This window comes from Parasteatoda tepidariorum, chromosome 6 (assembly GCF_043381705.1).
Source record: "Parasteatoda tepidariorum isolate YZ-2023 chromosome 6, CAS_Ptep_4.0, whole genome shotgun sequence".
Lineage (NCBI taxonomy): Eukaryota > Metazoa > Arthropoda > Arachnida > Araneae > Theridiidae > Parasteatoda > Parasteatoda tepidariorum.
The window spans coordinates 67783009-67800275 of NC_092209.1; the positions used below are offsets into that span (position 1 = coordinate 67783009).

Consider the following 17267-nt stretch of genomic DNA (forward strand, 5'->3'; position numbering starts at 1 on the left):
TTAAAAAGGAAATCAACTCTAGTAGTAAATTTTAAAAAGTAAAATGGAATTTTTTTTAACTATACTTAGTTAAATATCGAAAGACGCATTTTCAAAAATAACACAAATCTCAAGAAAATATTGTATTTTTAAAATTTACATGATTAAACTTACAAGTCACATGACCACTGTTAACAAAGCATTCATGGATGTTTTCTTCTCAGGGTGTAATATTTCATGGAAGTTGAGTGCTTTTGTGGGGAATAAGTGCCTGTAACACGGACAACGAACTAATATGTGTATAATTTATTCCAAGCTCATTTTGGAGAGGAGAAAAAAAATTTAGACTTCTTTATTGCCTCGGTTAACAGGAACCTCGGTTAATCGAAGCTCGGTTAATCGAGGTTCTACTGTATTTAAAGAGTTACTTAATAACTGTAAAAACAATCAGTGCTTATATTTTTATGCAATATTTCAAATTAAATAGATGGATATGATTTAAGTCAAATAAAAAGATAAAATTAAAAAAAGATATGATTAAATCAAATTAAAAAAAATAAAGCTTTTATTTAAAAAAAAAATCTTTATTTTTTACATTTTTAATTATTATAGTTGAAAAGCTTAGTAGATTAAAACTCTCAATGAAGTTTCAATAAATTTAAGTAATTAACTTTAAAGTATAAGTTGACTATAGGAAATAAAAATTATAACTTGCTTTTATTTTTTATCTACAAGCTTTTTATTGGCAAAAACTATAAAAATATTTAAGTCATAGTATTCAAAAGCTTGTCATTATAATTTTCTCTCAAATGTCATGGTTTCTAAGGCTACTTGTTGACTGTTTGCTGCCGAATGTACTTTGTACCTTCATCCACTTTAAAAACTCTACCAAAATTCTAAACAAAACACTTTGTCCTTGAAAATCCCCCAAATTTAGTGACTAAATAAATTAAATAAATGTTATATAGTTAAGTAAGACAAAAATAAGATCTTTCTGCATTAGTCTCTATTTTTTAAAAAAATGTCAGTATGACAAACTGCATCCGCAAAGCTCTTCAATTGTATTCAATAATCTATTTATAGACAATTATGCAATATCAGTATTTTGGAATGTATGAATAATCTCAATCTTAAATTCTAGGATAATGAGTATCAAGGCATGAATGTTAAGCGTCGCAAGGTAGGAATTTTTTTTTTTTTGTCACAACTCTGTTTTTTTATCTAATAACATATTTAGTGTTAAATCAAAAAATGTTTTTTCAAACAAAACTGTTTAAATTTCTGTGCTTCTTAAAGTACTTCTAAAACTTTTAGTTTGATGATATACTTAATGTTAATTTGGATAGTTTTTTTACTGTACAAAACTGTTTTAATTTCTATATCTCTTAAAGTACTTCCAAAAATTTTAGTCTGCTAGCACATTTAATATTAATTTAAATGAAGTTTTATGATACAAAACTATTTTAATTTCTTCTTCTCAGTAATTCTTAAATTACTTCCCAAAATTTTAGTCTGATAAACATATTTAATGTTAATTTGGATTCTCTTTTATCATGTAAAGCTTTTTAATTTCTGTATTTCTTAAATTGCTTCTAAACATTTTATTCAAGGTTTTAATTCTGGGAATAGTAAATTTATTTGTGTATGGAAAAAAACCAAAGTGATCAGTGAGTTTAGATACAGATTTTAAAAGAGAGCTTTTTAAAAATTTTGAGAAAATTTATTTTTGTTGTGACGAAACTTAAAAGCAGAGTATAAATATTTTTCAAAATATCATTACTTTTTTAAATTCATTTCAGTTTAATGAAAAGTTTATAAATAAAATTTTATGCCATGTGGAATGAGATAAATAATTTTCTGTTACTACAATCTTTTAAAATAATGAAGCATAATATTGTCCAAATTAATTTTTTTTATTGTTATTAAATCTTTTTTAACATTTAATATGCATTAAATATTTAAAACGGACAACAAAGCAACTACAATTATAAATTAATTAAACAGTTTAAAATGCATAAAAAATTAAATTTTAAGTAGAGTAAACTAATCAAACAGATTAAATAGAAGAAATTTTAATGAATTTCTTTTTGGTCTTTTTGCACTTCTGATCTAGACTTATATTTTGCGGGAATAATTTTGGATCATTTTGTATCTAAGTGTAAGGTTAGTATTTAGTGATTCTAAAAACCATTTAGATAAAATTCTGTTTGCTAATTCTGTTATTAGTCCTTTAGTACTAAATACAGCGCTTATTGAAAATAAGAATATAATTATTCATTATCTAATAATATATTCATTCAAAATAAATAATGCTTTTTCTTTTTTTCAGATAAGTAGAATGTTGCCAAAAATTACAAATCAATTAGTAGCTCGAAAAGAAGTGCAAGCATTTCCGAACAAACAACCTGTAGCTCCAAAAATACCTAATTTGGAACCTGATACAACGCACCTAGATGCACAAGTTAAGATTAATGTTCCTGAATTTAAACCAGTTACAGTTTCTATGAATTTGAGTGAATCTACATCCTTAACACCACAAACGAAACTTACAACTCAAACTGATATTTTATCTCACAAAGTAAACGACACAATGCTTCTAAATGACTGGAAATCAGTTACTTGCTCAGTACAGTCAGTTGTTTCATCATCTCCTGCTGTACAACCTTTAAATGTTTATGTAAATACCACTGGTTTTTCGGCTTCACTTACAGGGCCTGAAATGTCTAGTGCATCAACAGTGTTGTCGAACACACCTGCCAAATTATCCAGCGCGACATCTGTGATATCTAGCATACCATCTGTATTACCTAGCACCATATCTGCATCATTTCAAAATATGTCTTTAGTGCCATCAAGCATGCCACCTGTATCATTAAATATACAATCTGTTTCATCAAATGTGCCATCTGTATCATTAAGCATACCATCTGTGTCATCAAGCATGCCATCTGTATCATTAAGTATACCATCTGTGTCATCAAGCATGCCATCTGTATCATTAAGTATACCGTCTGTGTCATCAAGCATGCCATCTGATGAGTCAAAGTCAGAAATTGTATCATTAAGTATGCCATTTTTGTCATCAAGCACACCACCTGTATCATTAAGCACATCATCTGTATCATCGAGCACATCATCTATATTGACAAGCACACCATTTTTTCCACTGTCACCTGTGACAACAAGTGAGCTAAGTTTATTGCCAAATGTGTCATCACAGTTGTCTAAATCTCCACCTGTATTGCCAAAATTATCGCCTTCATTATCAAATTCACCAGTCTCATTGCAAAAAACTCCTCCGTTGCCCAAATTACTTCCTGAAAACTCCCAAATTCCATTGTCAAGCTCGACATCCACAACAAAATCATCATCTATTTCGTCAAGCACATCTCCCTTACCAACAGTCACGCCGTCCTCATCAAACACTGAACCTGTTTTGCAAAGAATGTTGTCCCCTATAGAAGACGCCACTAAGTTGCCAGATGTATCATCTGCAGTGTCAAACACACCACAAAAATCACTGGTACCCACACTAAAATCTGGTTGTGAGTTGTATGAATCAAAGTCAGGAGTTTCTGAGCCTTTAAATGAAATTGTCACACCAAAGAAAAGTGAACCCTTTATGTTAGGGGCAAAAGTCGACCATTTAGAGTCTTATAAACCTATTAAAGTTTCTCCTCCAACTTTAATCAATGAAAAGGAAATTCAAACAGCTGTTGTGAGGCCAAGTATTTTGACTCACTACATAGATGGATTTATGATACAAGAAGCAAACGAGCCTTTTCCAGTTAGTATAAATTTTATACGTTAAGAAAATTTGGTACTTACGTATTAACACAACCAGGCCAAAATTCACATAAATCGCCAAATTTGGCGACCCTACTTACGGCAACCCTACGTGTTATAATTTTGTTTTAATAACAATTTGTAATTTTTGTTTTAATAACAATTAATAATAATTAATTAATAATAATTTGTTTTATTAATAATAATTTTGTTTTAAATAATTTTAAAACAAAATATAAAAAACTGTATTAAAAATTATCTGTAATTAATAAATGTACATTTTCTTTCTATTCATACTTTCTTACTCAAACTTACAAATCGCGCCAACCTGGTTGCGATAATACGTAAGTACCGAAAATTTTAATATGTCAAGAAGTACATTATTATGTTAAAGTTATGTTCAGTTGAAGCATATTATTTTGTTAAGTTAAGATTTGAGTGAATGAGCATATTGGAAAAATGTAAATTTCCAGCTTTTTGACTAGATAGGTATTAGGCTTGTTTCCTTTTCATCAATTGAACTTTTGTTTAGTCTTGGAATGATAGTATTCAACTTTTAATTATTTTTTTTAATGTTAGAAAAATATTAAGTGTAAAAAAAAAAAAATTTAGTGGGATCAAGTTAGAATATCTCGTACTGTGATCATTGCAATTACTATATATGTATGTAAATTTTGATATTTTCAGAACTATAGTTACAAAACAATGCTGTTTACAAATTGAATGTAATACTTCCATTAATGTTAAAAGAACAAAGTATCAGTAATTACAATACTGATTTAATTTAATGGCATATTTTTAATTCTTTTCTGTATATTAAGTCAATTAAGTTTAGTCAAGCTAACTCAGTTAATATGACCATTAAGTCATAAATGTTCAAACCTCTTTAGATTAAACAATTTTTTGAGAAAAATAATGATAAAAAGCATATTTTTTTAAAAAAAGCATATTTTATTGTAAAAGTAATAAATTAATAAATATTATGTACTTAATTGTTCATTTGAAAGCTTTAAAAAAGAAGTTTGCTTCACCATTTTTTTTTGTTTACTGATCTTGTAATTAATTTAATTATATTTTAAAAACTAATATTATGCATTTTTTAAAATAATATTTAGGTTTCATCACCTTATCAAAACTGCACTACTTGTACTTCATCAAGGATTCAGAAGTTCATTGAAAAACTATCGACTGATTCTCTTAGTAAACGAGCTGCTGATTCTCTTTCAAAACCAGTTACTGATTCTTTTTCAAAATCAGTTACAGATTTTCTTTCAAAACCAGTTACAGATTCTCTTTCAAAACCAGTTACAGATCCTCTTTCAAAACGATTAGCTGATTCTATTCCAAAGCTCTCAACAGAGACTCTTTCAAACCCATCAACAGATTCTGTTTTGAACTCATCAACTGAGCCTCTTTCTAAACCACATGAAGACCCTCTCTCTGAACCACAAACAGAGCCTCTTTTATCTAAACCAAAAACAGAGTCCCTTTCTAAACCACAAACAGAGCTTCTTCCTCAACCACAAACAGAGCTTCTTTCTAAACCACATACCAAGTCTCTTACAAATTTATCATCAGTATCTCATACAGAACCATTACCACAATATCTTTCTAGATTACGGCGGAAGTCTCTTTCAAGAACACCATTAGCGTCTCCAAAAGGTGAAGAGTTCTTTTGTTAAAACATCATTAGTTCTTCTTTAACAATATCTTATTAATATTATTGTTAAAATGATTTAATTGTATGGTTTATATTTTCCAGCTTCTACTCCTGATGAAAAAGGCGAAGTTTTAATCAAAAGAGGTAATATTAACTCAGTTGTTTGTTTGAAAAAAATTGGGTTAAATTAAAAATATGAAGCATAAACTCTTATTTAAAAATAATAAAATAATCTTTTTCTATTCTATTCTAGATGTTTCCTCCCATTTTTCTATGTGTTTTTTCTTGTTTCCCCCCTTTTTTCTATGTGTTTTTCTTGTTTCCCCTCTTTTCTATGTGTTTTTTCTTAATTTTTTTAAAACTGTCAAGAGGCTTTTTACCTCACAAAAGAATTTAAAGGAGTTAGAAAGTATTTATTTTACTGGAATATACCTGTCCAAAAAAGTATTTATTCCTTTAAGCTTTAAATTTTGTATAACTTTTGTTTAAAATGAAATTCCTTGTTTTCACTAACAGTTTTCATTATCTAAAATAAGATATATCTGATTTTAGATTGTGTGAATCCTTTTTGGTGACTATTATTATTTTAAGAAGTCATGGAAAATATTTATTGAATTTAAGGGTAACTCACTAATTCTTCGATCGTATTAAATTTAGAATAAGTGTTACCTTTTTATCCCTTTTAAAAAAAATAAGTTTGAAGAAATTAAATTTTTAAAGCTCTATATTATACTATATTTTTTTTAGCTGTTTGTTTCTTTTTAATATAATCTATTCAACTTGTTCTTAAAATGTCCTGATTACAAACCATATTAAAAGGTTTATTGATTTTCTTTTGATTTTTTTTGTAAAATATTGTCCTGATTTTTTATTTTATTTTGAACTACTGCAAAAGCTGTTCTAAAGTAAGAATACAATTATGCACTTAATATTTTCTAGCATTACTATAAATGTGTTGCAGTTTTTTAGATTTTTTTTGAAAAAGTATCTTTGTTTCCGCTTATGTCATAGAGTTTGGATGGTTCATTCATTAAGTTGAATGAATTTTTCACCATATAATGTTAGTTTAAGTAGAACAAATAAATACTTTGAAAACTCTGAAAAAAGGAAAAAAAATAGGATTAAATGATTAGTCTGAAACTGCAATTGACTCTGTTGTATTAGATTACATTTTTGTGGAGAAAAAAAACCTTGAAAAGATTTAAGCCTCTACTTTTCAGGTTTTTACAAAGATATTACCAATAGATACTAAATTTGTAGAATTATCAGTGCTTCTAAAATATTAAGTTCAATATTTTGCAGTAAAGATAATTTTTTTAACTATGCAATGTGAAAAGTAATTTTTTTTAAAAATTTTTGAAAAAAGTATTATTTTATTCTATAGAGTCAATAAAATTTTTATTGCTGAAAAGTTTATAATTTTTTATCAATATTTATTTCAGATTTTCATTAATTTTGTGTTTCTTTTTGAAGGAAATAATGAACTTTTTTTTTAGGTCGGGGTAGGCCAAGAAAAAAAAGTCTCCCAGAAAAATGTATTTCTAAGTCATTAGAGGTATGTAAATTATAGTTTTGTTTGTGTGATATGATAATCATATTTGATTACATTAGGTATCTATAACATTTAGATGTTTCAGACGTAAATTAGATGTTAAAAAGGAAAACCAAAGATTTTGGATTTTATGCAGCTTTATATTGTTGAATCAAAGCTTAACCCCGTCCCGCCCCTGTCAGGGGGCATCCAGGGAATTTATATTGTTGAATATTGTACCTCTATGATTTATTGAAACATTAAAGTATTAAATTAAAATTTTAATAGTTATTTTTAATCACATAATAAAAATATTTTATACTGTGCTACCACCATTATCAGACTCATACTGTATCAGTATGTTCTTGAACCTAAATCCTGATTAATTGAGAGGATTTTTTTTTTCAGGTCCGTATTCTAAATGTCATAAAATACAGTTTATTAAATATGTAATTTATCTGTAATTTTTATCACTTATTATTTAAAAGTTTGTATATTAATTAAAAAAATAAGTTATTTTTTTAAAAAACTTTGACTACTAGAGCTTTTCTAAGATAAGATTAGTTTTAAAGTAGGGAAGAATGTTTTATCAGACATTTTATAATCAGAGCTCTACTATAACAAATAAATTAGCCTTAACTTTATTACATAAACATTACAGTAAAATTATTACTACTCATTTTTCTACGAAATAAAAATGTTGCCATCTGTTGCTGTCTGAGATAATATGGTTTTTATTTAAAATCACCAAAAATTGCAAAATAACGTCTTGAGTAAATGCTTATAGCATTCTTGTTAAAATAAATAAAACCTGTATAAAATTTTAAAGTGCTTGAATCCTTCTCCTCCTTTATATGAATTTTAAAAATGATCCTGCTTTATATAGATTTAATTTTAACTTCATTTTATTATTTTATTGACACTTGGTGGCTGAGCGGTAGCGCTTCGCGCTGTCGTCTCACAGGTCCCTGGTTCGATCCTCGGGCCGGGCAAGGTTGCCTCAGCCTTTCATCCCTTCAGTGGGTCGATAAATGAGTACCAAGCATGCTTGGGAACATGGGTGCAAGTCTTCCATCTCCAGGACGGATTTCCGTCTTTTGAAAATGTCCACGGACGGAAGTAAGACGGAAGCAAGACTTGACTCGAAGATGGAAATTGGATTTTTTTTTTCTTCTGTCCTTAAAAATATTTTTTAGGTCTACGTTATTGGTCTACTTTCTTATGTCCTGTTGTTATTTTATCAAAAGACAGATGAATAAATATTTTTCGTACAGAATTTAAACTTGATGTATTATGGTAAAGCTTTCTTAGATAGTTAGCATACGTCGAGGGGGTATTGTGTATGTTAGGTATTTCAGTCAAAAAATTTTCAGTCTTGGCCTTTTTTCCAACTTGCACCCATGCTTCGGAACTAAACACTGGGGGTTCCACGTTCGGTTGACCACCTGACCGGAACATCTGCACCCCAGAGTCCAAGGTCAAGAAAACTGAGATGGGCACTGTAGGCCTTGGCCCTCTATGGGCTGTCGCACCGCTGAGTTTAGTTAATTATTTTATTGCATTTTTTCCTTTATTAATTATCATTAATATTATACTCCACCCTTTAACCAATCTGGGTCCAATTCGTACAAACATTTTCTTGTCATCTCCATTCCATAACATAAGGACTTTTTTCTCAGTTTATTAAGCCAGTCAGGTTTTATTGACCTACTGTGACTTACCGTCAGGAGAATAGTCTGTACTGTTATTGGACAAGTTGATGCTGATAAATTTGGAAACAGGTTATCTAATTTTATGAAAGCAAAATTTTCCATTTAGTGCAAATAGTTTATATTCTCGATCAATCTCAAACATTAAATCCTTTGGGTATATAGGTTGGCTGATTGATGTTAGTTTATGGACTTAATATTTGCATTTGATGTCTTTAGTTGTTTGTCACCTTCATTCTAGGACCCAACTTAAAATTTGACATAAAGCCTAAATTGTAAAAAGTAAGTAAAATTCATAAATAGGCAAAAATAATGCTATAAATAATAAATTAGTTCCATAATCTAGGAACAGCAGTAAAATGTTTGAAGGCAAGAGTTATTTCTCATGGCGATAAGTCAGTATCTTACCGTGTTTTGGTTAGGCCATTATAAGATTAAAATTTACTTATTTGACAGAGATTTTCCTGTCGCTTTCGTATGCTAATGAGATAATTTGTATTTTATGTGCTACTAAAATTTATTTGGATTGAATATAAAATTCAGTGTACGTTTTAGGAATCAACTGCAGAGATTGAGATTATGAGTGAGCCAGAAAAAAAGGAAAGTGTCATTATTTTAGATGATAAGAAAGAAGAGAATCTAGATCCACCAAACCTCATTCCTATCCATTTACTTGATCCCAGTGTTTCTCTATCAAAATGGAGTGTATGTATAACTTACAGTGTATAATTTTCAACAATTTTTTTTTAAATTTTAAACTTTCATGTGTTTTTATTTTTGAAAGATTTGATAATTGGTTTTAACAGGTTTGATATTTATTTCCTTATATGGCCTTCCTACCAACTTCCTTAATTTTTAAATGTCAATGGGTTTCTATTTTTCCACCTATGATTTGTGCAATCATCTGCTGACAGCTTTCAAAGCCCTTACTCTAAAATGGTTTGCCTCATGTTTTTTTTTAAAGCAGAAAAATAAAGTTACACCAAGATAACACACTGCTGGCTAAAAGAGTGCATGATTCATGCTGGAAACTAGCAGAACTGCACGTAAACCAAGACTTTTGACGCTTACAATGACTGAATTCTAAACAATGCATGATTAATTCTAAACAATGATTACTTCTAAACAATGCATAAGTAATATGACAACATAAAAAATAACTCGTAAAATAAATACTATGATAGATGAAAAGGGTGATTATGATGTATTGAAACAAACTTAAGCTACATAGTTATGGTTTTGGAAAAAGCATAAGCACAGAAGTACAAGTGATGACTCTATTTAACTCTCACATAATTTACGTAATGTCAATACGCATATACCTTAGCGAAAGTAAACTATTATTGTTACATCTGTTACAAAACTGTCTGCAAATTCTAAGCCATGATGTAAAAAGATGCGATATGAAGCAACATTCCATTACTCGGTTCTCTAGTGGTAGTCCCCACGTTCACTCAAACAGGTGTAAATAGAACCCTGAATGTAAATCTATCTGCCAACTGTTGTTGTGCTTTATTGGGGTTAAAGAAAATGTTGATCTTTTGTTTTAATGCTAAATCAGTTAGATTTCTGCTATACATATCGTCAAGTTGTATGTAAGCGAACATGGCACAAAATATTGACACTCTCATTCTCGGTCCAGATAAGATCTCGCTCTTCTGAGACTTAAAGCTATTCATTGTGTGGGATTAATAAGAAATCACTACCTGAAGATAATTTTTGATAAATTAAATAAAAATTCTGTTAACATTAATAAATTTATTGATCACAGAAAGTGATAATTTTAAAAAATGAATTGAGAAAAACAGGACCATAATTTTGATATCAATAAGCAACAACTGCAATCGCTCTAAATGGTGATTATTGTATAAAGTTTTCGAATATTTTATTCATATAAATTTATTGTTTTGCAGGTTGATGATGTTTACACATTTGTAAAAAGCATTCCTATTTGTGCAAATGATGCAGATTTGCTTAAAGAAAATGAAGTTGATGGTGCAGCACTGTCTCTGTTGAAGATGGAGCATCTCATAGATTCAATGGGATTTACAATGGGACGTGCATTAAAGTTGATGGCAGAAGTTGATAAAATAAAGAGGCTATGTGCTTCTTAAATATCAGGAGAGAGGAAGATTCGACTTATCCTGTGTTGTCAATTTAATTGTAATTTAAGTTTATTTAACTAAGCTAGGATGTTAGTAGTCCGGAAGTTCTTAAAAAATATTTTAAAAGTCTAAAATAAAATCACCAAAAATGACCTTAAAATAAAAAATAATGCTCTTAAAAATTTTCAGAAATATATTTCATATTAATTTTAGAAAAAAAAAATATGTGTCCCAATTTGCATTTACAGAATTTGCTGAATACAGTAAAGGTTAGAATAAATATGTTTTAGGTAAACAAGCAAAAAAAAAATATGTATGCATATATAATATATCAGGGTGCGTAGCTTTTTTAAAAAGTGCTTAAAGGTGCTTATTTTCAATTTTTGTTTTTTAAAAGCTCTTAAAGGTGCTTTGGGTGTTTTTAAAAAGTGCTTAATTTTCGAAAATGAAATTTTATTTTTACCATGTCGATTTTTGCTGCGTATTATGAGCTGGATTCGGTGAGATTTTTGCACTCTTATGTGCAACTCTGCTGCATTTTGCAAGGTATTCTCAATTTCAAGCTTCATTTTCCACCCTCAGATATCAAGCCGAAAAATCTCTTTATCATTTTATAATGGCCAATATAATCAAGAAAAAGTTCTTTGTCAGAAACTAGTTATTTTATCATGATCAGATAAAGTCTTTTAAAATTATTTTGCATTTTGTTAATGTATATAGTTGCTTGAAAATATTTTTTGAGTGCTTAAAAAGTACTTATTTTTTGTTGAGAGATTTGGCTACGCCCCTGTATATATACAGTCGAACCCCGATTTAAGGAATTCATAGAGACAGTGACTATCATTCTCTAAATTGGTGATAATTCGTAACATCGGGCAAAATTTGGTAAATGGAAGTTTGTTAAACTGGGTCCAACTGTGTATATATCTATGTATATATGTACATAAATGCTAGATAAATATAAATGATATTGTTAAAATCTTTCAAGTACATCTGAGTTTGTTAAGTATTATTAAATGTTCTTTGATATTCTCAAAAATTGAAAGATTGTCCGTTGTTCAACAGCAGATTCTTAAGTCTTGAAAAACTCTGTTTAACATCTATACTTGTTATTATTATTTTTTAAATAACAAGTTTCAATGCAAAATTAAACTAATCTTAAAAAAAAAAAANAAAAAAAAAAAAAAAATGAATTGTAAAATGCTCTTAAAATGAAATATATCATTTATCATCAACATCCTAGCTCTGATAATTAATTATTTTATTCTTCATTTAGATTAGAACTACAATTTTATTTTGGTTAATAAAAAACCAAAAAAGATGTATAAATTTCGTTAACCAAAGAAGCAAATCATTTTTGGTTGCCCAACGTTTGTGTAGTCAAAAGAATTGGATTTAAAATTATATTCAGTCATTTTCTGCTTGATAACCATTATTTTGTTTTGGTTAACCAAAGAACTATAGAGAATTTATTTATTTTTTATGCTTTATTTAATTGAACTCTTTTAAATTTTTATGGTTTCAATTCAATAGTTTTTTTTATCTATACGTAATTCTATAAAAAACCTACTATTATTTAAAGCTTTAAATTATGATTTGAATATTATGTTTTAAAAATTGATTTTTGTCTTAAAAAAAATATTAATTTCTGGTTAACCAGATAAACATAGCGATTCGCTTTATAAACTACAGTAAATTTTTATATCTTCATTTTACTTATTCACCTTACATATTCTTATTTGTTCTGAATTCAGAAAATTTTGTTTCAATTTGACAAATTTGATCTGATTTCTTACAAATGTTTAAATTTTACTTATGAATTATAAATTTAGTTTTGTTTTTATTACAGTTATTATTAATAAGTTTAATTTGCTTTTCTTACAGTTTATTATTTTTTTTGTATGTAAGCCTTTTAAGCAGACTTTTTATTTCTAAACTCTCTTCTCCCTTTTAAACAATTTTTTATTTTCAAAAATCCGTTACTTTTTTCATATAAATTTTAAATAAAACTTTAGTTGAGTTTAATTAATCTAGATTATTTATCTCTTCCTATTATTTTCCCTCCTTCTTTAATGTTTATACTTAATAATGTTTTTATGACTCTTAAGTACTGTTGTCTCTCATAGGTGCAGGTTTTATTTAATAACATGTTCATTTTAATAGTAATAACCTGAAACCAGAACTCTAAATAATGGCAGAAAGTGAGATTTTTAGTTAAAATCATCTGGCTTAAAGAATGTCAAATTATAAATGAATAATTTTTTTAATAATAAATTTCATGCTATTAAACTTAATTATTTTTTAAATATTTCTAATTATTGCATAAAGAAATGATAAATTTTAATTTTCATCATTTTTTACATACTGTAAGATACTTTTATAGTATGATACTTTTATTTCTTCAAAAATAGATCATGAAATAAATTCCACTTGACCCAAATAATGCAGTATTTGTATGTTTTTTAAAACTGTCCAAAAGATTACTTTAATCGAATCTCTTACCTTTCTAATAAATTTTTATTGTCATTAAAAAATTCCATCCAATAAGAGTAATTAATTGTAGTCTAGATAATCACTATGTAAAGGTATATAAACAGAATTTTTTCTTCTTCTGAATATGAAATTTTTGTGATAAATTTTAACAAATGTTGTCTAATTTGAATGTTGCATAAAACTGGATTTTTAAAATTTTTTTTTAAGTGATAAAATCATACCAAATGCTGTTCAATTTGAATGCTGCATAGAAACAGAAAATAACTTTTTTTTTAGTGATAAAATTCTACCAAATATTTAATTCAGATGCTGGGTTTTAGTAGGACATGATAATTTTTCATTTGATATTAAAAACTTTAAAAAGAAAAGTTTTGCTCAGTATTAATGATAATTGAGGTAGTTTAATGCATTAATAAAATTAAACACCTTTGCTGAAAAATAGAAATACAGTTGTGTTCTTTTCATCCTTTTATTGTTACTTTATATTTAAAAGCGTTTTTTTTTGTTGTAATTAATACATCAAAATATTTGTGCTGCATAAAATGTTATTTGATTTTTTTAAAACAAAAATTGATTTACAAGGTGTGGCTGTTAATTTACAGGATTGCTTGTTAATAACTCTTGAAAATAAAAGAATTACATACCCAGTTAGTGTATGCCTATGGTAATAAATGAATGTGTTTTTCACAAAACATTTTCTAGAGATATTTAATGAGATCTGTCTTGGACATTTATCACCACATCTTGTAAATAAAATATGCATTACTAAAATCTTGTAAGTGAAATACTCTTGTAGGTAAAATATGTATTAAAATTAGCATAAAAAATGAACTTCGATTGTCATTTTGAAAAAAACATCTCTGTTTTTGTGCAATGAACGCTATAAGAATCATCCAAAACTGTTTTGATCAGTTTAAACTGTAATAAAATTAAATTTTTAAAAATCTAAAAACTGACAAATATGCTGTATCAATTTATTGATTCAAATTCATAAATAGCACAAATCACAGTTTTTATTGCTTTTAAAGTTTTGAGAAAAATCCTGCAGAAAGTCTGAAAAATTATCAAGCTGTATTTCTCCTTTTCTAATAAAGCAACCCGTTTATTTTCCACCTCTTTTGAAAGATATTGCTTTGCCGAATAATATGGTGTCATAAAAAGTTTCTTAGTACAAAAAAACACACCAAGAAAATGAAATACAAAAATTTAATCCAAAATCCAAGATGGCGCAGGTAGTGGCCTCTTTAAATCACTGATAAACTCGTGCACTAGTTAAACATTCTTTGCCGAACATTTTTGCAATAAAAGTTGCAAAAAATATTTTGTAAAAAAAAGGTTTCAACACCTATTTTTTTTCTAATTACATGTGAAATTTCATGGCGATTAGTTGTTCTATTATTAGTCTTATAATTTTTCCGGAAAAACGAAACGGCTCTTTTAAAAAGGAAGATCATGGCTAGCCTAAATTCTCTACAGGCACAGGAGATACACATTCTAAAGAGAAGGATTCACACTATATAGTTGTTTGGTCATTGGCTTACGCATAGTTCTTCCATGAAAGCATTAGTCTCTTTATTTATCATCCATACCTTTTGGGTCGTAAATAAGACTATTTTGATAGATATAAATTAATTCGAAAGATACGATCAATATAAATTGGGTTCATGTACTGATTGTTAGCAGTTGTGATAAAAGGTTCTTATGTCCCAAGGGTCTTCTCTCTCATTACTTAAGTCAGCAATGATATNGGAGCATATGTTCCGGTCAGGTGGTCAGCCGAACGCGGAACCCCCAGTGTTAGTTCCCAAGCATGCTTGGTACTCATTTTATCGACCCACTGAAGGGATGAAAGGCTGAGTCGGCCTTGCCCGGCCCAAGGATCGAACCAAGGACCTGTGGCACGACAGCGCGAAGCGCTACCGCTCAGCCACCGGGCGTCATTCGAAAGATATAGTCGATATAAATTGGGTTCATGTACTGATCATTAGCAGTTGTGATCAAAGGTTCTTATGTCCCAAGGGTCTTCTCTCTCATTAATTAAGTCAGCAATGATATAAGCTTCAAGGAAAGTTTTACTTTCCCATGAATCATAGTGCCTTATTCTATTTCTACTACCTCTTTTATATCATTTTTTTGTTATTTAATTTGATACTGTGATACTTAATGCAGTTGTTTTATTTCATGTTTATTTTATTACAGTTTGTCATCAAGTATTTCAAAAAGTATAAACAAGTGAAATCTTTGTATTTAATTTATAATGCCGTAGTTCATTGTATGCTGTTTGTTTCTTATGTTATGTGAATTAACGTGTAAAACTTATTGTTTTACTATTCTATGTTTTTATATTAGGTATAGATGCATCATAAAGTTTAAGTGTGAAATAATTTGCTCAACAAATAATACCTTATTATTAGCTTAAGTGTTTAAGTGATTTATTACCTCAAGACAATGCTCATAAGTTTGATAAAGTTATTGTGATTTTATTGTGTTGGAATTGAGTACTCTTTCCTGGGTACTTTCTAATTTTAATNTTTTAATTTTTTTTTTTTTTTTTTTTTTTTTTTTTTTTTTTTTTTTTTAAAGATTTAAGCTAGGTGTTACTATTTATTTTGAAATATTTTTTATAACTTGTGTTATAATTTAATTTTTTATCAGTTCGTATTTGTAATTATTGGAATTAAATGAATTTCGTACAAAATGTGTATTATTGCAAAAAAAATCCTAGCGATTAAAACTATCCCATAATGCATCCTTTACTAATGATGATCAAGTAAACTTTAGTACATGCGTACGTAGGTTAAAAGAGTTCTTTTGAACTAATTCAATTTTTAAGTTTTAGCTTACGAATGAATTACATTAACTCAAAAATGAATTAAATTAACTTACGAATGAATTAAATTAACTCAATTGTCTCAAAATTTTAACACTATAAGAAATTAGATTAATAAAGTAATAAATTTTCTAATAAATTACTTAAATTTTTTAATTAATAAAATTAAATTTAAATTAAAATTTTTTTTTTGGACGCGTAATATTTTTCCAAGAAACAAATTAAAGCATTTTGTTCAATTTTTTCGCATTCTGAAGTTTATGACTAATTTCTGAAGTACTAAAATTGCTTGTATTATTAGTTAATTATTTTAATTTAATCATCAAATAAATAAAATTAAAGTTATTTATTTTTTTAGCAAACATATTTGCATGAGTTGTAATGTTATTGTGCCTATTTGCCTGTCAGATATTAAGATTTAATTAATTTAAATCCGATCACCATTGGGAATTACTCTTGCAGAACAAGTTTGTTTTTATTAATTAAATGCATTAACAAAATATTTCCTAAGTTTTATAATCACTTGTATGACATAAAACTTAATAGACATAATTGAATTATTTATTTATTGATGGAGAAATAGGAATATAAATATATTTTCAACATAATGATTTAAAAAATAACAAGTGAATAAATCAATGAATTTTCTTTTGAACAAGCAAGTTAAACTCATGATTTAATCAAGTGATTTAGTGATTGATGAAATCCCTGTATTTAGATATATAAAGGTATCTAAATTTAGGTATTTAAATCTAGGTATCTAAATTGAAGGACTGAAATTTTATAACTAAATGTCATTCGCTTATATTGAAAATAAGTTATTTAAATTTCTGAGTACTATTGTTATTGGTATTTTTTGTGATTTTTTCCTAATTTTTTAGCTTTATTTTAACATTTGTTTCATAATAGTAGCGTAGAAAAAGTCTTTTTTTCTCATTTCTGTAGTACAAAATTCTTTATGTGCCTTAGAAAAATTGATAAAATTAAAAAAAGTATATTTTTCTTATTTTTGAAAATGTGATATTTTTGTAAATCTTTTACTAAAGTGTGAGACATGAGAGAAGTCAAGTTAGTATTGATCTCAGTGCATTTCTAGTGTTTTTCATGCATTTATAATAAAATATGATTTAAATTTTTAGAATTCTTAATTTATTTCACTTTACACAACACATCA

At 27.6% G+C, this 17267-nt stretch overlaps 1 protein-coding gene across 2 annotated transcripts in view; it reads left to right on the forward strand.

Moving 5' to 3' along the window:
• Window positions 1-17234, forward strand: part of LOC107443538 (putative mediator of RNA polymerase II transcription subunit 26) — a 24573-nt gene extending 7339 nt beyond the window's left edge. The window contains exons 4-11 of one of the 2 annotated variants that reach the window (XM_071182486.1): window positions 1121-1159; window positions 2309-3766; window positions 4881-5223; window positions 5275-5427; window positions 5528-5569; window positions 6922-6980; window positions 9221-9370; window positions 10579-17234. In XM_071182486.1, the coding sequence (XP_071038587.1) occupies window positions 1121-1159; window positions 2309-3766; window positions 4881-5223; window positions 5275-5427; window positions 5528-5569; window positions 6922-6980; window positions 9221-9370; window positions 10579-10779 (2445 nt within the window). In that variant the 3' untranslated portion in view covers window positions 10780-17234. Of the gene's footprint in view, window positions 1-1120; window positions 1160-2308; window positions 3767-4880; window positions 5428-5527; window positions 5570-6921; window positions 6981-9220; window positions 9371-10578 lie in introns of both variants that reach the window. The other variant, XM_016057457.3, reaches the window with a different exon arrangement.
• The last annotated feature ends 33 nt before the right edge of the window (window positions 17235-17267 follow it).